The sequence below is a fragment of the Macrobrachium rosenbergii genome, chromosome 49, assembly GCF_040412425.1.
Source record: "Macrobrachium rosenbergii isolate ZJJX-2024 chromosome 49, ASM4041242v1, whole genome shotgun sequence".
Taxonomy (NCBI): domain Eukaryota; kingdom Metazoa; phylum Arthropoda; class Malacostraca; order Decapoda; family Palaemonidae; genus Macrobrachium; species Macrobrachium rosenbergii.
In genome coordinates, this window is record NC_089789.1 from 27,426,106 (window position 1) to 27,450,893 (window position 24,788).

The window sequence follows — 24,788 nt, forward strand, 5'->3', positions numbered from 1 at the left end:
GACCATCCATGTAAATTTAATTCCAGGTAACCTATGGGGCTACTCAGACGAAACTCGGAGGCTCCCTCTACTTCGGCGTGGTAGTTTGTTACACGCCTGTGGTTTCTCTGGAACAATGCAACTGTGTGCACATTAAGGCTAGGATTAAATGAATGTCTTTTCAGGATATGCTTTCACATTTACGCTAAATCACGTTATTAGGAAGCCATAACAACACGTAGTTTATATCTGAAATACACCTTCAAATCTCATTGGCTGCTTTCATACAGGGACGTGTATTACTGTAGTCACTCTCACACACATACACAAGCACAGAGCTGAACTTATGGTAATATTCTGTCTGCTAAAAACAGACGAATTCTCCTTAGGCTATTCTAACACATAGGTCTGCTTGCTCTCTCTCTCTCTCTCTCTCTCTCTCTCTCTCTCTCTCTCACAGAGGAAGAAGAAGAAGAAGAATGACATTCAGTACCAAGACAAAAATACAGCAAATCTCCAAGGAAAGCACTGAATACTTAAGCTTGAAAATAGGGTATCATTTGTTTATGCAAATTAGTAAAGGCCTGCTATTATTTTTAAAAACTTAAGAATCAAAACAAAAACATTAATACAAGTTAGAAAAACTAAGGCAATGGCTTTAGGGTCTTTAGAATAGTGCTTGGGTTATCCTTACAGCAAAAAAAAAAAAAAGAATTATAAGAGAGGTTACGTGTGTAGAAAGGAACTTTCTTCATGTGTAGAAAGTTCTTTTCTACTATATTACGTACCATCCCAATTCTGGCCCGGGGTAATATTAATATATGGGGGCCAGGTATAGGGTACAGTTTTATACGTCCATTACACATTCGCAAATTTATGGGCATTGGCAGAAATACTTCCCAGTCCTACAGTAACGGTTTTGAAAAATTCTCGGTGCTACACGTGTGACAACTTGGCGCCTCTACAGAATGTAGATGCCGTCGCTCCACACTAGTTTAGTTTAGGTGCTAAAAGGCACTGATGGAATCCCTTGTTGAAAAAATTAGTCTAAATGAGAGAACAATAAACCAGCAATTTGAAACAAGTGACAGGAATACCATCAGTCCCATAGAAAAAGCATCGTCAAATAGCCACAGTCAATAATGTTATCAATAAATCTTATTTTTTCCGGAGTTCTAATAAGTTCCGATTTGTACTTCATTCATGATCATTCTACTTCACTCCTTCTCCCTTTTTCGTCCATTTCCTTCATGCTTTGGATGGATAAAGATACCGAATTGCCAACCCCATCGGCCTGCAGATAAAACGAACAGGGCGAAAGGGGGGCTAAATTTTTTTGACACTCCTTCTCTAATCTCTTAAATAAATTACGTAATCTCGGTGTCGTTTCAAGGTGACCGTTTTTTACGCGGACCGGTATACAGAAAACGCGCGAGCGCGCACACGCGCACAAAGAAAACGAGAGAGTGTGGGAGATACATGTTCAGTGAAGGAGGCAGGGCTGAATAACCACAAACATTCAAGGTAGTCCGTCACGAGGTGTATGCCTCTGGCAGAGATTAAGCATCACTAATCAGTGTGCCTATTTAGAAATATGAATATATGTATATTATATATATACTGTATATATACTGTATATATGTATATGTATATATATATATATATATTTATTATACAAATATACAAAATATACATATATATACATATACACATATATATATATATATATATATATATAATATATATATATATATATACATACACTCATACCTACATTACATACATGCTACATACATACATACACACATACACTGCTTGAAAATGGAATCTTTTTTCCTTTCTGGAATTTTGTATTTGTGTTATGCTGACATGACGGAATTTGAGTGAAATTTTACACACACACACTCGCACACAAAACATATATTTATATGTATATTGTTATAATATATATGAGCGTATGAGCATGCGCGTTGGTTGATGATAGGGAAGACTTCACCTTCTGAGAAAAAAAAAAAAAAAAAAAAGAGCCCAGAGCCCATCCCTCTAAAGTGGGACAAGAAAGAAGTAGTACTGCACAGTTTCGAACGGCTCCTGAAAATCAATTTAACTTCCCTGTCGCCACACGGCCTCCACCCCTCCCTCCGTCTCTACCCCCTACTAGGAAGTCGGCCCCCTCCCCTCCCCGCCGGCCACATATGGTAAAAAATGATTATAAAATAACCGCAAAAAGGAGCAATTCATCTTTGTCCTTCGGCGTTAACGTAAAGTAACCATCAATTTGGATCATCAGCGGAAAAATAATGCCGATAATCAGGAAATGAAAACATGTCGGCAAATCGGGGAAGAAAAAACGCGGACATGTTACTGAGTGGAAGCCTGAGACAGAAAAGAAATAACTAGGCAAATATATAAATACAAACGACCAATTGAACAAATAAAGTCATTTCTCCGTAGCCATCACGAGCAGCAAGGTTTCTTGATGAATTAGATAGAATAAAAAAATATGAAAATGATATAGATCCTTGATCTACTAATAAAAAAATTGACCGAGAAACAATCAAAGGCGTTCTCCCTCATATGTACAAAGTCCCAAATAAAGTCCCATTCCTGGATCACACCATTCAGTAACTAATAAGTAACTGGGATTTTCATTCATTGATCATTTTTGCATTGATACAAGGGAAACCGTAAGTTTGTGGAGAAGACCGCTGGCTTCCCAATCAGATTTCCACGCAAGAGCCCGTGCTTACGAGTTTAGTTATCTAACAATCACCACCATCCCACAAAATAGCTTTCCAAATGAATAAGCACCGGAAGGATAAAACGACCTGATTCAAGTTTTTACGTAAATGCTCACATATGAAGACTCAATAATCTATACTGAGAAATTTAGATAAAACAAGATTACAAATATACTACAACGTGGTAAAATTCAGTATATAAATGAATATTGCGTAAATGGTTTGTCAAAAAAATAAATAAAAATTATTCGACATTATATAAAGACTGCGGTAACATTTGCTCAAAAGCGTGCGCTATTGTAAAAGGAGTGTTCCCTTAAACAACTAAGCATAAAAAAGCGTAAGTTTAAATACTGTGGAAGAAGAAGCCGATATGTTAAAACCATTAGGATCAAACCTAACTAAGCTGATCATATAAGAAATAAATACAAGTGCTTCGCGAGAGAGAGAGAGAGAGAGAGAGAGAGAGAGAGAGAGAGAGAGAGAGAGAGAGAGACTTGAGCTTCAACCAGCTGCTCCTTGAAATAGAGGCATTTGTATATATCTAATCAAGTTCCTTATACTAAGGAGTAGAACATTTTCAAATAAAATTCCAGCTCTTATATTTTCTCATTAATATAATACAAACACATCACATTTTAATAAAACTGCCAGAGCGCTAAGGAATAATAATAATAATAATAATAATAATAATAATAATAATAATAATAATAATAATAATAATAATAATAATGAAACATCAGACATTTGCTGCGATAACATCGTTTCCTTGGCTCCAAATGAGCGAAGAAGATCTAAGGTCGCCCTCAGAGGCACAGGTAGGCTACAACCACCCCATCAATATTTATATCAGCGCTGAAACACTCTAAGACCTCATTCAGTAGCGCATAATAAAACCCGAATCGGAGGCCATATATGACAAATATCCATAAATCAAATCATTTCTGGCTTCAATATAGATCGAGGCCATAAAGTGTCAAGACACGGCCTGCCTCCAATTCAGTAGGTCTGCTTACTGCTTCTCACGGTAATATTATCGCCTGCCTACTCCTCCTCATCCCCGATAACTACCTGCTTAACAGGTCCCTGATATCTGCCCAAAACAGCCCCGGGCATCAGCCAACTCTTTTCTGCTAATTAATCAAACTTTAACGTTATCATAAGAGGTGAGCACAGCGACAAGGCAAATGGAACCCAAGGGAGTATTGTTCTAAGGATTCTTTTCGTTCCCGCGCGGGTACCGTTACCGTTGCCGCACCTGACGGGTTATGGAAGTCCGAGACCTAGAGAAAAATGGGCCTTGTTCCCCCCCGTCGCAAGGGTGGGAATGGCCGGACGGCACTTCCTCACGCCGCCGGTGGGAGGTACGATTCTTATCAATTATTGGCGGGTATTGGAACATCCTCCCAGAGAAGCTGATCTGGGGCGTCGGCCAGCGTCATACTGGTATTATCCTTCCATAATCAAACTGCCACTACCATGCCATCATGGAAGTGCCATAATCCGGCCATAAAGCCACAATCGCAAAAATCAAATCAAGCCCTTCATAATACTCGGGGCTATCGCCCTTCCAACTATGTGCCTCTATGCATTAAGGGGGCCCATTTTGATTTGAAGCGTTTCACAAAGGAGATCTCTCAAAGGACCGTCGTTCCCCTACAAACCTTATATAAATAACAATTACTCTTCCCTGAGAGTTTTCTAAAGAACCGCCACCATCCTACAGAAGTTTGATAAAGGCTCTTTACTTCTATCAAATGTTTATAAAATCATTATACTTCTATCAAATGTTTATAAAATCATTACTTTACTTGGAATCAAATGTTTATGAAACCGTGACTGCTCTTAAAAATATTTATACTGAACCACCACTCTTATAAAACATTTTTATGAGGAACAAACTTTCCGGCAATTTTTCTTACATAAATAAATAAGCATAATTTTCCCACTGAAAAATATTAGAGAACTATCACATTCCTACAATATTTTACCAATAATTTTATCTTACTGTTTTTATGACCAAATATAACTTTTTAGTGTTACAAACCTACCTTTTTTTTTTTTTTAGAAAATATTCTTTTAAAAATAAGGTTATGCAAAATTCTATAGATAACCACCACTCGATTACAAAACACTTCATTAACAGCCATACTTTTTTTAAATAAAAGTCTTCCGAAGCATCATCACTTTGATACAGTTCTTTTATTCAAAAGAATCTAACTTTACTATCAACAATTTCTGGTGAAACGTAATTGGAAAAATCAACAGTTTCTGGGGAATGATAACGTGTGATTTCGTACACTTTAATGAAACTGTTTGTAAACAATTCCACGCCAATTTGATTCCCTATTTAACGTTATATTTCAAAAAATATGCCCACGTCTCTACACCAAAATATGAATACTGTATATTCATATGCAGTATCAGCCGCTGAGAATTGCTCACGTAAAGCTATATAAACATGATACGGATGAAAGTGCCGACGACCCCCCTCTACAAAATAAAAAATAAGAAATACGTGACGGAATAATTTATTAATAACCAAATGAGGTGTCTATGCCACGTAGTCACTCGAAAACATAAACATATCCAATTTGAGCACCAACCTTCATGCGATCGAGTAATTGGATAAAACGCTATAAAAATCCTGATGAGGGACATATAATTCTTCGTTTGAGGAACCGTGTGATAACGCTGTTAAATTCGACATACGACAGTAAATGCCCTGTATCAAATGGGCAACTAAGGCGTTGCCATAAGTCACTCAGAAGCTGTTCACGTCCAAGTAACAAACTGATGTCAATAATACAGCCATAACTGTTAGAAGTCACTCGGCCTCGTCTATAGATCCTAAGATACACTTACCAACCTCCTTAATTAGCAAATGATGGGAAACTGTTAACCACAATGTGAACAAAGAACAGCTATATACCTTATAAAGGACCTTGGAAGCTTCAACAATCATCGATTAACATTCTTCCGAATATCTAGTTGTCATCCTAATCTCCTAACCATCAAATTCCCTTTCCACTCGAGGAGTTGATAAAAGACTCGTAACAACCCCTACAACAACTAGGTGGAGATTGATAGATAGATAGAATGTGCAATTCAGGCTGAAGGCCAAGAGCTGGGACCTGTGAGGTCATTCAGCGTTGATAGGTGGAGATTGAGACCATTTCATTTATTTTTCCCCCCATCAAAGGTATGTGCCTTTTCTAAATCATTCATTAATCATCAATACGTTTCTGAGTCTGTTTTACCAAGGGCTCCTTAAAGTGTCGATTACAGTAATTAAACATTGGTTTCCTCCTTTTTAATCCTCTCTCCAGCTGCTGCTAAGTTGGTCTATATCCCTCACATTGGTACACCATTTTAAATTTATTTATCTATTATTATTATTATTATTATTTTATTATTATTATTTCAGTAGATGACACCTGTTCACGTGGAACAAACACACCAAAGGGGCCACCAACTTCAAATTCAAGCTTCCCAAGAATGTTGGTTTCAACCTCCCACCGCAGACCCTACACTGCTGCAGTAACTGATCATGATACAGACCCAGTGATTTTTCATCGCACGGGGGGAGACGCAAACCCACATCTGAGTGGCCAGCCTCGACACTAACCCCCATACCAGCGGACCAACTTGACTCTTGATGCCAATTATGAAGAAATGAAACATTTTAAGCCTGTGTTGGAAGCGATGTGGTTAATCTATAGAGTTTTACTGTACATGTTAATTACGTTTCTAGCAGCCCTTAGGAAGCCTAGCATCTATGTAGCAGCCTCTTTGGCCTTTACCTGCTGCGCTTAGTCTTTTCAACGTTCTATAGCGGTAAAATCCTTGAAAATAAAATGACACAACGTAAATTAAGCTCCTCTTCAACTGGAGTGGAATTGGTTCTGCCGTGGCCAATAGGCCCACCCAGCTTTTAGGTCCTATATTATGAAGGCGAGGATCAAGCAGTCTTACGACAACAGTCCACAATAATGCTGTCAACAATGTCTTTATTACCTGGACACAATGCTACCTCCTCCTCCTCCTCCTACCAAACCCACCCCGGGAGGAGTTTAGATAAAGCGATATGGATGAGACTCACACGAGGAACAATCAGCTCCTCTGCCCGCCCATATACCCCACCCACCCCCGTCCCTATATCCCCTAAATCATACAGCAATATACTATGACGTTTCACTGAGGTACATTTCAATGTTTTTATCCGCCCAGGAAAATGGTAACAATGTTTAAAGGTTCAAAATTTCATACGTCAAAAACGGCTACTCGGCGACAGTCGTACTAACGTTTTCACATCCATTTATTTTGGGGAATGAACTCGCTAGATATGCATACATAAAGCTACATAATCGCGCTGATAGTCCCATCAATCTTGCCGCCAAAGAGACCCCGAATCGCAATTTGTTGTCTTAGGGAACTACGAAAGGGCAGGTGTAACTACAGGGCAGTAACACCAGCAGCACCTGTGCAAGGAAATTGTATCAACACACACCAACCACACAAGTCGGCATTTTTGATCTGGGAGGCATATTTGACAGTCACGAGTCGGGGCCAAACAATGTGCGCTCCTCTTTCCACGTCGCTAACATAAACTTTTTTTCTTTCTTTCTTTTGCTCATGAAGAGGGTATGAAATGACTCCGTGTCCATTTAGATTGATTGATCGATTGATCGACTTACGGGTTTCAGGCATAGGCCTATATGCCAAGCACTGGGGCAACTACGGTAAACCAGCGCTTAAAATCAAACATTAATTTGGCTAAAATTCATTAAAACTGTAAATTAAGATAAAAAAAAGTACATAAAATACAGTCTTTTATACGAATTAAATAAATCTGTTAAATCTGATAAAAAGTTAAATTCTGAAATAAGTTAATTTTCTTTAAAAACAACATTAGTTTCCTGATGTCACAATTATTATCAAGTAGTACCTTTTTCCATTAAGAGGGGCGTCTCTAAGACTGTTCATATTTCGGATCTCACCAAGTCTTTTCAATTCAATACGATCTTGCTATCCCTCTTTGACCTTGCTGCAACCCAAAACATTCGACTAACCACTAGGTGCTAATTCATGCTTATTTCTTCAGGAGAGCAACGAATGCCTCGGGAACCAGACCTAGACTATATGGGCCTCTCGCTAGTTAGTCAAGGACGTTAACCACACATTTACCGTCCTGTATGCATATATATACCGTGTGTGTATATATATATATATATATATATAAATATATATATATATATATATATATATATATGAGAGAGAGAGAGAGAGAGAGAGAGAGAGAGAGAGAGAGAGAGAGAGAGAGAGAGAGAGAGAGAGAGGCAGCACTGCACCACTGTTCTTACTGAGAGTGTTGTCGAGCCCGCTCCAAACATGAAGCACGAGCCTATCGTCACTACAAGGTCACCACGAGGGTGTAAAAAGGATTTCAAACTATGGAAAAATGGGTAAATGCGTCGGAAACGAATAAAACCCATGCCCATTAGTAGGTAACGTATAGTTTAAATGCTATTCACTCACAGGAAGATAACAGATTCCAGAGCAGAAACTTGGGCGATGAAAGTTCACGGAGCGAACGGATCCGAACAGATGCACGTGGCGAGGTGAGAAAATATTTAGGCCTACTTGAACCACAACATTCGTGCATTGCGTCGGTTTCATAGAGGATACATTATACATTTCTCAATTTCATAAAATAAACATCTTTTCATGTAGATTTTTCCTTGTAAGTTCAGATATAAAATTGGAAAAGCGATGCCATGGAATACATGAGGTGTAAAATGACTGGAAAACAAGACTACCTTCATACCATGAAAGTGGAAATAAGCTCAGACCGAGAGAGCTATCTATGGATTGAAGGAACTATTTAACGCAGAAAAGTGACTCCCAAATTATGAAACCCAGGAAAAGGGGACTTACATAAATGTTATAAAAAAAATGACTCAGCGTGAATGTAAAATCATGATGGAATGAACGAGCGCCCCCGAGGTGATATAGTGGTAGGTGAAGATGGGAAGCAAACATGAGAGGGAGGGAATAAAGGAAAGAAACAGAAAAATGAAGAAGGAGAAGAAGAAGAAGAAGAAGGCGTTATCAAGGACCATCTGGTAAACAAGGGGGGTGAACGGACCTCCTCCGCCGAAGCAAACCATAATACTATACCTGAGGTCCTCTTGTCCTTTATATTAGCACAGGCGTCGTCTGCATGATTCAATAGTCGCCTTCTTCATCGCAGATGTATTTTCGAACATTGTCTTTGAAACCGCATTTAGGCAAAAAAAAAAAAAAAAAAAAAAAAAAAAAAAAGCGTCTCTTGAAAACATGAATAAGCAAGTAACATTTTTGGCGTTCTGTTGTCCTTTATGTTAGCAAACGTGTCATTTACACTTACATTCTTGTAGCCTGCCTTTGCAATTATTCCCATAAATTCCCTTTGCAAAGTTAAAAAAAGTTTCCGTAATGATTAATACAAATAAATTTACAATGCTTCGCCGAGTATCTTCATGAAATATCTTAATAAAAAGAACTTTACATAACAGTCTTAGGCAAATTCAAACCCCGTGTAATAATGGATCAACTGGCAATTAACACCCTTTCACGGAGTTTACATTTATAAAATTTTCCGTCTACCTGTAAAAATCAGCATTTTCCAACAGGCCTCTGTAAATAAATTTCTCCAGGGCAACGCTGCGATAACAGAATCTTGAAAAATGCCAGACGAAATAATGCCATGAGAGAATAACAACATTCTTCGTTGTAGAAACAAATCAGGATAACTCGGACACAAATATCGATCCACCTCTTGAGACAAGACGTTACTGGCGACCTACATTTGCTGCTGATGGGGACGCAGGACAATTCGGAACAAAGGCGACAATTTAGGGCAATGAGGACATTCCACTTAATAAAAAAAAACTCCCTAACAACGAACAAATCAGATCTGTGGGCGACGCGGAACGTAAGAAAATCAAGCACAAACAACTGTCAATAGTCCTGGCAATATAACTGCCCTGGGAATCATTAAAATGACTAAATGGCGGCGTATTTTATAAAAAAAAAAAATGTCCTCCTTCCCTCCACCTCTCTGTCTACTTTTAATTTCTGGCGGAGTAATTAACACCGACCGCAGATCACAAACACCAAAGTACGAAAACATCAAGGAGCGAAAGATGCCATATCGCCAACAGAGAGTGTGACAATTCGTTATTAAACAACCAGGGTAGAACGTTCAAGCGATCGAACTAAGATCTCAGATAGATAATGAAATGAACAAACATGCGCTCCTTCTATTAACGGCTTTTGAAAAGGGGGGAAAAGGCAATCGATTTTTATACGAATCGGGACGTGTGGCAACGTCCCGATTAATCCCGCCGGGTTTCGATCCGTCCCTATCGTGTTTCAAGCGAACTTCTTCTTCTTCCTCTGGGGGAAGAGCCACGTCACGTCTTCTTCTACAGATCTTACAAAAACAACACAATAAAACAATGTCTCATTTTTCTTCAATAATAATTATACAAACTGAAATGTCTTATTTTGTACAACCGTTACTACTATTAATTAATCAAATTTTAGCTAGTTACTTATTATTAGTTGTAGAATTAACAATAATATTATTGATCATGACATAGTATACTCATGAAACATCTTCACGAATTATGGCATTTTGGTTAAACTTGTGTCCTTTAGATCAAAATAAACTGAATTCGGAACCACGTTAACCACTGCTCAAGGGATTTTCCCAGTTACTTCGGAACGCGATGAGACTTCAGTGACCTCGCCACTGGTTCCAAAAATACAAAATGATAAAGGAAGACCCAGTTGAACATTAATAATGCTAACATCTATGGTACTCTAAAATAAAGTTTACTTTAAAATTGTTGCAGCAGCTTCGAATTAAGATATAAAACTGGTATAATAGGCGTCTATGATAATCTCTGTAATAGTAGTAGTATAGGAAGCCTTACATATACAACGGCTGAGTTGAACTGAAATCAATTTAATAAGCTAACGATCTTCTCTAATATTTCGCAATTATATTTCGGAAAGACGTACCACACGTGGTGCGAATCTACGATAGAGACTGACTGGTGTGAGAGAAGATTACAAGCAATTCTTTTACCTTTAGACTTTGTTTAAAAAAAAAAAGACTGGGCCTCTTTTAGTTAAAAGAAATATCTTGCATTAACTAATACACATAGAATCAATAGCTCGTGACTTTATAATACGGTGAATCAATTCAATGTGACCTGAAAATATACTTACCTAACATTAAACAGCATGAATGCATTGATCTCTCTCTATAAGATATATATGTATATACACACATATATATATAATGTGTGTATATATATATATATATATATATATATATATATATATATATATATATATATATATATATATAATATATATATATATATATATATATATATATATATATATATATATATATATATATATATATATTATATAATGTACATACACACATCACGATTATCTGAATCACACACTGTAAAACCAGTAAGAGAGCATAGCATCATCTACTACTCTTGACCTCAATCACAACACAGACAGAACGAAAGAACCCGCTTGTTACAAATACAAGGCAAGTGCTTCAACAACACAACGATTTTCTTTGGGTACTTCAATATCAGTACCTCATGCCTGTACAAATGTGACATTTGCCGGTAGAAATCTTACATTACTGAGAGGGCTTCTATATCCACCCATACACAGACATACACAGACACAGACTCACACACGACCGATCCCACATGGCACAGAATTGCCGCCAACACAAACAACAGTGAAGACGAGACGGCGAATTCTTAATTTAAATTTGCCTACCCACCACCCACACCCCCCCAAAACCCCACCTCCTCCACACAATAGGCCCTGGGACTCAATCATCTTCAAAATACGCTTTCCTGCGGTGCTCTCAAACTTGTTCGAAACGGTCCACGGGGCTTTGACGGAAGCACTGCTGAATTTCACCGCAAAACAACGTTCACCTGCCTGGAGTGGAACTTTGATAAACACTTCTCTTCGATGACTTGAAAGGATTAGACGACCTTCATGAAAGGCAAAGCTAAAACAGACGAAATCGAAAACACACGGAAATCAAATCCGCGGACGCGAGGCGCAAGAGGACGAGTGATGGCCTGGGGCAATGACCTGATACCGGACAGACATCACCAACGACGTCCCTCTTAACCTTATGGATTCGGTCCCCATCTCCTCCACCGTCGCTCTCATGGGCAAACACGCATTCCTCCAGAGCTCCAGATCATTTCCCTTCTGCGCGATGCTTTCAAGGAAATGGTATAAAACGGTAGGATGCTTGAATCACAAAATCGCGCGCGTATATTTGCGTAAGGTGTACCGTTGTCACGATTTAAGTTACTTGTATTTTGAATGCCCTTTACGGAGTAATTCCGTAGCGGAATATTGTAGCAGGAATATCTTTTCATTCCTTCAATATTCTTGAAAGGAATTAAACAGTACAAGTAATTTTTTGTTTATCCATGGTATCAGGTAATTATTAGCAGTAAAAACCTGCCAGATTCGACGAGAAATTCTACGGAAATCATATTCAATTTTTCATCCCTTACGAAAGCCGTCATTATATAATTATTATTATGCATTTCGGGAGGCCATGCAATGCCAATCACTGGTTTAATAATGATGACCACAGCCATTGCGACGCTCGATAAATAAATCAAACGAAGTGAGGTAGATTTGTCGGTCGTCCTCCTAATTAACCCACCAGCACCATTAATATTATCTAATCCGTATTAGCCTACTCTCCTTGTAGCGTTGTACCTACTTCGGTTATTTTGCCCGTTCAATGAGCTATATATTATTAAGTATCCAAAACACACACACAAATATATATACATACACACATACATATATACGTACAGTATATATATATATATATATATATATATATATATATATATATATATATATATATATATATATATGTATATATATATACATATATATATATATATATATATATATATATATATATATATATATATATATATATATATATATATATATATATATATATATATATATATATATAATTATTGTGAAAACTAGTGTGCGTAAATGTAAAACGCATGTGCCTTCCAAGTTCCATGTATATTTTGTATATATCCATTTTCTCCGGAACGGGAAAAAAGCGAATGACGCCCAATAATCACACCAAATTCAATTATTCGTCGGTTTATTTCTGCCTTTTACGCAACACTGTGTTACACGTGATGCTTGCGTGACAATCTACTAATAACAGTGGCCCCCTCCGTGGTTAGGTATAGGGCAGTCATAGGCGAGGTTAAGAGGGGGTGGGTCCAGAAGGGCGAAATTCGTGAGGTAATTCTATGGCCTAATTAATTCACGTAAAGCGGCGTCGCAAAATTCCGAGCCAGGTAAGTTTCTGTCACAGGTAAGCTTTCTGTGGGTGTTGCTAATTGCAACAGTGACATTGAATTTCTCGACTTCCATCGACATTTCGGCTACTCTTACCAGAGCGAGCCTTGGATCCAAGAGAGAAATGAATGTGGATCACCTTCTTTCCTCTAAAACCCACACCTGTGAGGTTGGAGGGCGTTGAGGGCAATTAAGAGGGAGCTGCATGGGCGTGAAGCCTCGGTCTGATAGGTCGCTGCTTCTCATGTAATGTTAGCTTAGTGTGTTTCGCTATATTCATTCGCTATTTTCCGGTTATTCTTCACATATGCCTCCACTATTCTTCTGCGTCAGCGAAATATAACAGACAACAAATTCTTCAGTAGACAGAATGCTAAATATGGGTATAAACACGATTCGTGGCTTCCAAAGTAACAAAAATGAGAATTCTCGAAGTTGTTGTTGCTTGGCGGTCATAGACATTTAATGTCATGCCCTGCACTTTATTTTGAGTAGAGGAATTCGGCATCCAACACTGTCAATGAACCCATCAACAAGGCCCACCCGGAGAAGCTTTAACCGAACTACCGGCATTATGATGTAAAACTGTGGCCTACAATGAACTCCAGTGCCACTCAACTGTAAACATCATGCAATCTCTTCATTAATAGATTATCTTCTAACGAAACAAAACTACGCATACCCCACTCCACAAAAAAAAAATAAAAAAAATTAAAAAAAAAATAAAAAAAAAAAATCAATATGTAATTAAAATTTTCATTGATTATTACATAAAAGCGTAACACTGTGAAGTGACAGAAAGCTTTCAAAGCCACTCAACAAAAAATAGCAAGTATCTATTCTGGCGACGGTGCCAATGCCGTGGTGCCAATGAGAAAACTCGGCAAAATTAACGTCAGCAGGTATCAGAAAACGTTTGCATCAAAATGATTCAATTCACTGATTAAATCAACGTCTAGTTACAAAATCGCCTTTGGAAAACTTTTGTTTAAAGCTTAATAAATAGTATTATATTGTTATACAGGAGCAGTTAACATTTTTATGCTGCTCATAAAAAATACAGTTAAGTGTATTCCATTTACCGAAATGAACTCTTGTTTAGGAATCGACATTATTCATCTGTTTAACTATAGCTGACGTTAAGTAGGAATCGACATTATTCATCACAATGTAACTGTAGCTGACGTTAAAATAAGGAATCGACATTTTTCATCACAGTGTAACTATAGCTGACGTTAAAAGCTCATTTTCTGTGATACACTTATACTGGTATAAGTGAATTCATGGAAAACAACAGAAGGTAGATATTAATTAATAAAACCTAAAATCCTTGGCTACTCCAGCAGGAAGGGGGTCTAGTCACACTACCTCAATATATATATATATATATATATATATATATATATATATATATATATATATATATATATATATATATATATATATATATATAACCAACTTATATAAATACACAAATAATAGCAAGAACCAAAATGAACAAATTCCATGTTGGTGATGATGAATAAAATCATATGTTGGGCATCCAGTACCCTCATTAAAATGCGTTTCTGAGGTGATATGCGTCACTAGCGTCACAGATTAACAAAGAGAGAAAAAACTAACTCAATTTCATCTTCATCTCCGTCTTCAGTTTCATAGCAAGAACCTTCCCTTCATCATTTGGCCTAAGACCGGACCCCCTCCAATCTCTCTCCCTTTTTTTCTACTTGTTAAGATTTTATATTCGTTCTTTTTCATCAAGCAGATCTTCAAAGTCACATGATTAAAATAACACGTTTCATTTTTACTTTAATTTTTTTTTTTTGTGCTTCCTAGCGAAACTTACCGAATTATTTTTTCACATATGTATTGCAATGTGGGGTAAACAACATTTTATGTCTACAGCTTTCATGAGGACAGTATTCATCTACGCTCTATTAATAGCGTTCCTGTCTATATGAAATTTATCATCAGTTTGGAATTTTTACTGTATTCATGTTTATACATCTCATTATGAAGATACTCCTACGAAAGTGTTGTCATATTTCTACCGCATTCAGTATCTGATCCTTTGTATTTAAGTATTTATCTATATACTTCTGGGTTCCTCACTGACTTGACTACTTTAGCCACATCCAGCCCCATGATATTAATAAAAACTTTCTCTCTTACAATTAATTTCCACTCCTTTTTGTCCTTACTAAATTTCAGCCCTTTGTTCCCCAAGTGTTTTCCTTTTATATTATGGTCTTTATTCCTGACATGATATTTCCCCCATTCTCCACCAACAAAGCAAAATCATATTAACAGCAAAATAACAAATTATCTTTTATCATAACCCGTGATAACTCAAAAATGTATATATACCGTACCAAACAATATATTTCCCAGAACATTTCCTTGTGGCACTCCTCATGACAGCTTAATTACTGAACGTTAAAATTTTCAATAAGCATTTTCTGAAAAAATATTATCTGGCGTCATCTTACAATTTTCAAGATACACAACAAGTTCCGTGAAAGAAATATGAAGATAAAACTCAAATCTATCAAGTCCTAGGTAAGACAAAACGAGTCACCTTAAATATCGACTGACTGACATTACATTTTGGTAGCTGTCATCACAACGGCTTCGCGGTCACTGATGCCGTAACTGTCAGCATATAAAACCACCTGTAGAGTTATATACAATAAAAAAAAAATCACGATAGCTGAAATAATGTGATCTAACAAACGAAAGCAAACATCCTCACTTTCCAAAGGAAATAGAAAAAAAGAACTGACAAGGCAATTTTCCCGCTTGTCCGGTTATCAAACGGTAATTGTAATGCTGTCGGCTACATAAAAGGCAAGATGATAATTAACGTTATTTTTTTTCCCACAAAAGCTTCTACAAATCAAGTTTCCGGAACCGAGATCTATACCAACGGCGTGAGGTTCATGATTTGGTGAGGTAGCACAGTCGGCCACGTACTGCGCATATTGTTGTGTATTTCTACACCTTCGATTTGCACTATAGCCTACACACCTCTGTCCACAATTGCTTTCAAACACAAAGAATTAACTGCATGGATAGGAATTACGAGCGGGGAAGCATTGCGCATGCTGGAAAACACTGCATTTAAAATCTTCCTTTTTCATCCGTTAGATCTTCAAAGTAACAGGATTAAAGTAACACTTTTACTTTAATTTTTGTTTATTTTACTTCCTAAGAAAACTTACAAACAATACCCGGATCCTAACACGATCGATATCGATTGTTGGTAAACATTTAATGATATTATTATATGATGATGCGATGCCTCGTGGAAGCACTGAGTGCGCGTGAAAATACTGCGTTTCACATAAATGTATACAAATCGAGAGAATAAACACTATATGAAGTACAGAAGCATGTCAATAAACTTTGTTTCTTTTCACACCTTACTTCTGTGTTGGATTAATCATTTCTATAATTACAATTTATACATACATATATAATATGAAGATATATAATATATATATACATATATATATATATATATATATATATATATATATATATAACCTATATATATATATATATATATATATATACATATACATATATATATATATATATATATAGTATATTTTGTGTTCTTGATATAGCTATATTAAACTATATATAAATTCTAGAATTGAAAACCACCAGATCTACTAAACATATTTGGCTGGTTCATATCTAATTCATCCAGCAGTATCATTCACCCGCTACTGTCCGTTGTGTGGAAAAATTCTGACCTAAACACACAATATATACAGACAATTTTCTCTTGCAATTCACGAACAACTGAAAAATAAACTAAAATGACATAACATATATATATAATCATATAACATATATATATATATATATATATATATATATATATAATAATATATATATATAAAAGTAACACCTAACTTAAATCTAATCAAAAGAAAAAATTCATTGTAAGAAAAATAATTATTATGTATTTATATATATATATATATTATATATATATATATATATATATATATATATATATATTATATATATATAAGTCTATATATGTATGTGTATATATTTGTATACATTATACAGATAATGTATACATATATATACACATACATAATTTAACAATATATATATTTATTTATATGATAACAACAACAATGGATTAACTATTATGCAAACATGGCCTTAAAGACAATTCTTTGTAGTTTCTTAATGCTTTTCCTTATTTTCGTCTTATCATAGGTAACAACAAACAAGGTAACATCAAATTATATCCAAAATTGGAAATAAAACTACAGGTCTGAAAGTGGGAAGTTGTCAAAGAAAATCTCCTGAATCACAGCACCAGTTCACTACCAATTGATTAAAAGTTCCTACCGACGAAATAGAAAACTTAAAAACCACACAAGGCATATATTACCCAAACCTACACGATATACCCTCCAATAGATTATGAAGTCAAAATAAAGACTTCCAAAGTATCTATGTTCCAATTCAATGGAAAATCTTGAATACGAAAAAGAAAATATGGTAGATAATATGGTAATTTAAAGAGCAATATTCAACATTAAAATCACACTGGAAAATCTTGAATACAAAAGAGAAAATATGGAAAATCAAGGAGCAATATTCAACATTAAAACCACAGAGTTAAAATGTGCAGTACAGATGATCTCTTACCTCTTTGAAAGTAACAGGAGGTAGTCACTCTTCTACTAATGCGTAATCGGGGGGTGTCAGTTTATGCCTAACCGGTTAAAGGCCCTACAAACATAAACGCTACCTGTAATACGAGGCTCCAAGTTTTCGATCGTTCCCTGCTACTCGCTCTCAATACCACCACCGGGCTACTCGTACGAAAAACTACGACCCAATACGAGGGAATTGTATCTATATAAGAAAATGACGAGCCGTCGATAAGAACAGTCATCAGCGTCGCTATTCGGTCCAAATTCCTGGCATTTCTCGCTCCACGAGCTCTCTCAAACATGACCCGCGCAAGGGGTGAGGAGAGAGAGGTGGCGGAGCGGCGACCTACCGAAAGGCCAAACGAAAACTATCTCGAAATTGCTGGTCATTCCTACTGTCGTCGTGGAATATACTACACTGGAAAATGCACTGAATTTACTACACTAGAAAAAGACACAAGAGTTACAAAAGAGCGGAAAACTGAAAAATCAACTGCTAAACAGACTTGATTCGTGACAGAAACCCACCGATTTCGGAGGAATACTGTCACCGATCAGAAGAAGCAACACGTGGATAGAAATCTGACCACAAACAGCATTCGTTATCAGTGCAACCTTAAATTAACAACCACACGGAACAACACACCGCTGAACTGGAAGGGCTTTGCTCTACGTCACTCAGTACTGGCATCGACAGAGCTTCGAACGGTCACACACGCATAGAAACCGACACTTGGTACGAAACACAAAACATGAGCATGAAGCACAGACCACCAGTGCCTCCAGAGACGAATCATTTCTTTCGGAACTGGGACACCTCTTCACTTCCTAAAATGTTATAAACTGATTTTGACCAGTATAGAATATGACATGTTTTACAATAAACCAGTCAAAGACGATGGTCGTTATCACCTCATATGATACCTGGAATCGTTTGTATCGGGAATAATGCATTTGTGTATGGGCCTCCAGCGCTGAATACCACTTTAAATGGAAACCTTAAGCACTTCAGAGTTTTACAGACTGTTCTTATACAGTATGCAGAAGGGCTCTACCAGGATATTACCTGTCAAATACTACGAAATATAAGACTGAAAAAATCAACAGAAGATTCAGTGTTCCATGACAACACAAATGCAGCGCACACTTCTTGGCTAATGAGCAGTGCAATAGTTCTCTAACTCCACTAACCAGGAACCGCATATAAAACACAAATGAAATATAAACAGCTAAATAACAACAAACGGAGGGCCTTCACTCGTTGCTGTAAGCTGGACTTCCATATTATTGTAAAATCACTCGCTACGCACGCTAAATCCATGAAAATCTTCATTTTCTGGAAACCCTACATACTGGAGACAGTTTCGGTTATCTAAAACGACTGCCACATCCTTTCGTTACGTCACTTTGCGCGTCGATCCTACAATGAGAAATCTGACACTTGTTTCACTTTGTTTGGTTTATGCAGACCTCCCGCAGGTTTAATTCCTGTCTTTCAGGCCTTGAACGTTTTTCAAAATGAGGTGCTTCTTATATTTTATAATCGTCTTTCAGTGTTTTCTCATCCAGTGTCACGCAGCTCCTGAACGGAGAGTCTTTAGTTCTTTTTTAAATCAGCTTTCTTCTTGTATTAAATTGCATAGAAGATTATTAGTCAAAGCCATGATCCGTACTATTTTTCACCTTTGACACATATTCTTTATATACTGTGCACTTATTGCCATGGTCGAAGGCAAACGAGCTTTGATTAGTTATAAGATGTCAAAATTTACTGAGCTTGATTCTACCGGTGATTTCACTCGTGATTCTTTCAAGTCAAAATATTACAAATCAAAGTCTAATTCATTTCAGATAAAAACACGTTCGCATCCTCTGACGCTCTGGACGTTAACAAGATTACATTGCTCGTGAAAGAAATGGATATAAATTGTAATTTTTACCTGTGCGAAGGCGTTAACCGATCTAATTATGACTGCGATGAATCTTACAAGTGGAAATACAAAGGCTTTTGTATCGACCGAACTTTACACGAGTAACGGTCGTTGAAACATAAGCAAGAGGAAAGAATGATTTAATTTCCCTCTTGCCAGCGTCACCGGTAACTATAGGCCTGCTTTAGTGTGATGATGTCTGCACTGATAAAATACGAAGGGTGCCTATTTGATAGTTTTTTCATAACTAATATGCAATAAGGCAGTTTTTTTTTAATATGTACGGTTATTTTTTTAAATATTTATGGGAAGTTATTTTTCAAGAGTTCTTCTTGCAAAATATCAACTTTTCACGTCTGCTATGCACCGTCCATATTTACACCTTGTTACCATTTTTGAAAAATAAAATTTCTTGGAAAATTTATTTGCTCCCATTACAAGAACGAAAAATTATACTAAAGCTTGAAATAATAATAATAACAATAATAATAATAATGAATTAATTCGCAACAGGAAACAAATGCCTCTAACGCTTATTATGGAGGAACATGGGAGCCATAAATGTCAATTTGGGCAAGACTGCCCAAGGCATTTCGCGGACGCAGACATTATGAAGTCAACACTACATGAAAGACAGGAAACATTTTCAGTCACAACTACGTACCTTTGGACGCCCTAAGGACATTATTGAACCAGCAAAGGGCAAGCCCCAAAAATCAGGATAAAAATATACAATGGGAGCCTTTGAAAGAGGGCACTCTTTACCATATTGAAATGCAGTTTAAAAGCGAAATGCAGTTTAAAAGCAATCGCTTTCGGCACAAAATGTAGGCTTTAAACAACTTCGAATTAAGACAGAAATAATGTTTTTAGTTTCACAGTCTTAATAGAATACAATCAACTGGCTAAGAAACAGTCCACGGAGGAATACTGTCAAAAGCAAATCTTCGAGGACATTAAATCATTTAAGAAATCACAATAGCAAATCATTATTTAATTTTAAAAAATTGTTCTCCACAAGGATATTACTATTTTGTCAAATCATTCTCACGAGACCTGGGTTCAGCTTATGAAAAAAAAAGTTATAAAAACTGTCACATGAATGAAACCTGAATCTTTTATATCTTGGAAGATTATATTATATATATATATATATATATATATATATATATATATATAATATAAAAATATCATATATATATATTATATATACAATATTTATATTTATATATATATTTATGATATATATATATATGTATATATATATATATATATATATATATATATATATATACATCTTATGATTAGGACTTACATATTTATGAAAATAAATTTCTTCAGATCCTTGATAGCGATATTTACCGCCGTGTACGTCCTACGGTATGTATCCAATATTAAACGATTAGTTGTTTAATATTGTATAAATGCATTTATGTCAATAAGGAAAAATACCGATGTGGTCTATATATATATATATATATATATATATATATATATATATATATATATATATATATATATATATATATATATTCCAACTAATAAAAACATAAAACCAAATTCAACTCGAAAAGGTCGCAATCGTAGTCTCATAGAAAACGTCCCTAGCCATAATTATTGTAAGTATAATAATCCAAACGCCTGTCATGTATTACCACTACCTAAAATTTTCTGTGAGAGAGAAGAGAGAGAGAAGAGAGAGAAGAAAGAGACCTGAACTCTTGCTATATGGCCGTCAAGGGTATATAAAATAAACCAACCAAACCTTCTAATTGTTGGATGGGCTGTAAAATGGCACGTTTGGGACACCATGGATGATGTACGCCCCCTCCACGACCCCCCCCAACACCCTTCCCCGTCCTATTTATAACTAGGTTCCAATTTATCCCCGAGTTTTCAGATCTGTATAAAAATCTTACTTTATGTTTACCCGGGAAATTATTTATGATAACAGGTTTTCAACTCTTCGGTCCCATGATCTTGGACACGAACATTTCCTAATTCTTATAACGTTTCCACAATTCTTCAAAAGGTATTTAATGACAGTTACTCTGTGCATCCTGGCAGCAGAGAAACCAAAATAAAGATTATGATCCCTGTATCGGAAGTAATTCCACTAAATTCACCAGGAAAATGCAAATCTTAAAACAGTATATAGAAACTGATTTCAAAGCCTGAATATCTCCCATTTGGTAAAATAAAAGCTCCGATCTCTCAGCCGGAATCTTTCAATTTTAAAAGCTAATGACGGGTGACAACCACAATTAACTTCACGTCCAGCAAATTCAGTATCACCCATTCCACAAGGAAATAAGACGTTGGTGCCATAAGGACTGCACAGAAATATAAATAAACATAATAAGCAACAGTTCACAGAGGTTGGGTATAAGCAGGCCGGCCAAAAACCTCCGCGGAGCAGAGAAACGAAGGATCCTCTGAGCCCACAACATTTTCTCCATTCTACTTGGACCAATATTGTAATAGTAGTAGCAGAAGGAGGAGGTGGAAGAGGAGGAGGAGGTGGTGGAAGAGGGAGGAGGAGGCAGTCGTTTTATCAGATAAAAATAAGGATAAGGGGAATGAGCCGGTATCTGGTGGTCTACTGGGTGGGAGGTTAATGGACAGGAGGGAAGGAGGGGAGGGGAGAGGAGGCGGGAGAGGGGGGGGGTTGAAATGGGCCTACACATCTATCACCTTATCAGGACCTATGCGAAGGGAGTCTGACACCCATAAAACGGCGTATTTATGTCATACTCTCTGGTTCTCCCGTACCATAAAGACATTGACAGCATTTCTCCACAGTTTTTACTGCTTTGGTCCGATTCCCTCCAGAGGAGAAATTAAAGAAATTTATGGGAACAATTGTTTGTCCATTAGTTAAAAGAATCAAACCGAGGCATCCAGGAACGAGGAGGACGTTATATGCTTCAGTAACAAATTATTCTCTGCCAATGAAGCTTAACCGAAATCATCACATTGGCATTCTGAAGGGGCACTGAAAGAGCCTAAAAATGTAAATGCAATGCTGCGGTCTACAACGTCTGCTTGAACGTTAAGATCAATTTCACGTGTTATTTAAAACATAACACGTGAAATTGATCTTATATAAAACATAGGCAAAACAAGCCAGTCTGCAGAGATTTCAGAAACACGGTTAGAAGAATAAAGAGGACGAAAAAACGTGCTTCAAGTTGTGTAATCATGAACTGTAAATACACTTTCCAACTGTCAAATATAGTAAATGCACCTTAGTATAGGCCTGTTGCAAGTTGAGTGTACACAACACTTATGTAAATTTACACACTATACATCATTAACTGTTCGTCCTCTCCCTTCTCAGTTACAAACAAATTTTAAAATAACTCATAAAACAAAACCTGTAACCGCAATCATAAACGTCAACCCTTCTAACATAAAAAAGATATCAATTTTGTTGTCGCATTAATAGAGCAACTGGCCCTATTTTTATAATTTTCAGCCTTTTAAGCTATTATCTTGTATGTCTATATACAAGCCATTCTGAATTATGCAACGATAATTAGAGATCTATATACAGTCGGATTACATTATCCGATAATGTTCGACCATTTCCTCGTGTTGAACACAAACTACACAAGAGGCAAACAAATGGAAGGCTTTTCAATCACTGAGAACTCACTACGAACACCTGACAGGGGCCCTACTCTGTTTCTCATCAGGCCTATATATAAGGACGTGGTCCTTGCACGAGATTTCAAATGCCCGTGACAAAACACATTGTTTCCATTATCTGTCAGATATCTTAACCTGCTACTACGTTTGACTTTGCACATCACCTACTTGGCCATGCGAAGACCAACGAATATTCGGCTTATATCCTTCGCATGGCCAAAGCACCAATGCTTAGTTTTCCAAAAGCAACTCTGCACGTTCGACGGCCAAAACACGAAAGCCCACAGTCTGCAAACGGAACACTTCGAAAAGCTGCAAATACACAAAGCCTACGAAACCCCCACCTCGCATCATCACACCCACGTGGGCCTCCTACAGGAATGTAGACAATTTCGCAACCAAAACAATGCCGTTGGGTTCCCTTGTGTTTCTTAGCCGCTCATTCTCCGACAGCGATATTTTTCCCATCGCAAATTAGACACTCGTCTCCTAAGGCACTCACCATACGGCCGTCCTCTTCTAATTCTGGATGTTCCATCTGGTAAACAGGGATGGGATCTCGGTTTTTGACCCGAATTTTGACGGTTTTCTGATCACCACCACCAACAATTTTATCGATCGACAGGGTACGCAGAATCGACAATCAAACACCCTTCTTCCACCGACAACGGATTCACAACTGACTGAAAACGTGCGAGGGAAGCGAGACCTGTGAACGTTGCCAGATGCCGCCAAATGGTATAACGTCGATATCAAGCGTGATTACCGCCCATCACATTTCACCATCGAACGACGGTATTGGCCAGGTTCTGCCTGACTGCCACTTCCAGCAGTTCATAGATTGACGTTAATTACGTCCAAATCTTCCATTTCTCAGCCATGAGGTTTATTTCCTTTGATTAATTCAACATTAAACTGTTCAGTATGGGGTGATAATAGGGCTGGCAACCAATGGGTGGGCGAGACAGGGTGGGTGTGGGGATGAGGGCGTGGTTATCACAGTGGGCGGAGTTTGATGCCGCATGATCAACCAATGATAGCATTTTGATAGGGTCGCGTCGCCCCCGTCCGTCACCAGTTGCGAAGCGCGGGCGCTGTAGATGGGAAGTAATGGCTAGTTTTCGCGCTTTAGGGCGGAGTTTGATATCAAATTGATTGGCTATAATGGTGTCCTAACCCGCAGACAGGTTGCAAAGCCATTCCAAGGCGAATGTGCAATGATCAGCCCCGAAGTCTACCACACTTCTTATTCAAGTTCAGAATCCACGATGTTCTCTTGCCATTTATTTCCGGTCAGTATCACAGCATTGCTGTGATCGTCTGCTTCAGCAGAATCATTG

General features: G+C 37.1%; 1 protein-coding gene across 9 annotated transcripts in view; it reads right to left on the bottom strand.

Moving 5' to 3' along the window:
* Nucleotides 1–24,154, bottom strand: part of LOC136832206 (AT-rich interactive domain-containing protein 3C-like) — a 383,925-nt gene extending 359,771 nt beyond the window's left edge. For 3 of the 9 annotated variants that reach the window (XM_067093037.1, XM_067093034.1, XM_067093032.1), the window contains exon 1: nt 23,951–24,154. In XM_067093037.1, coding sequence (XP_066949138.1) covers nt 23,951–23,986 — 36 coding nt within the window. In that variant the 5' untranslated portion in view covers nt 23,987–24,154. Of the gene's footprint in view, nt 1–23,616; nt 23,636–23,950 lie in introns of those variants that run through there. The other 6 variants (XM_067093040.1, XM_067093033.1, XM_067093031.1 and 3 more) reach the window with 4 other exon arrangements.
* Nucleotides 24,155–24,788: the final 634 nt, after the last annotated feature.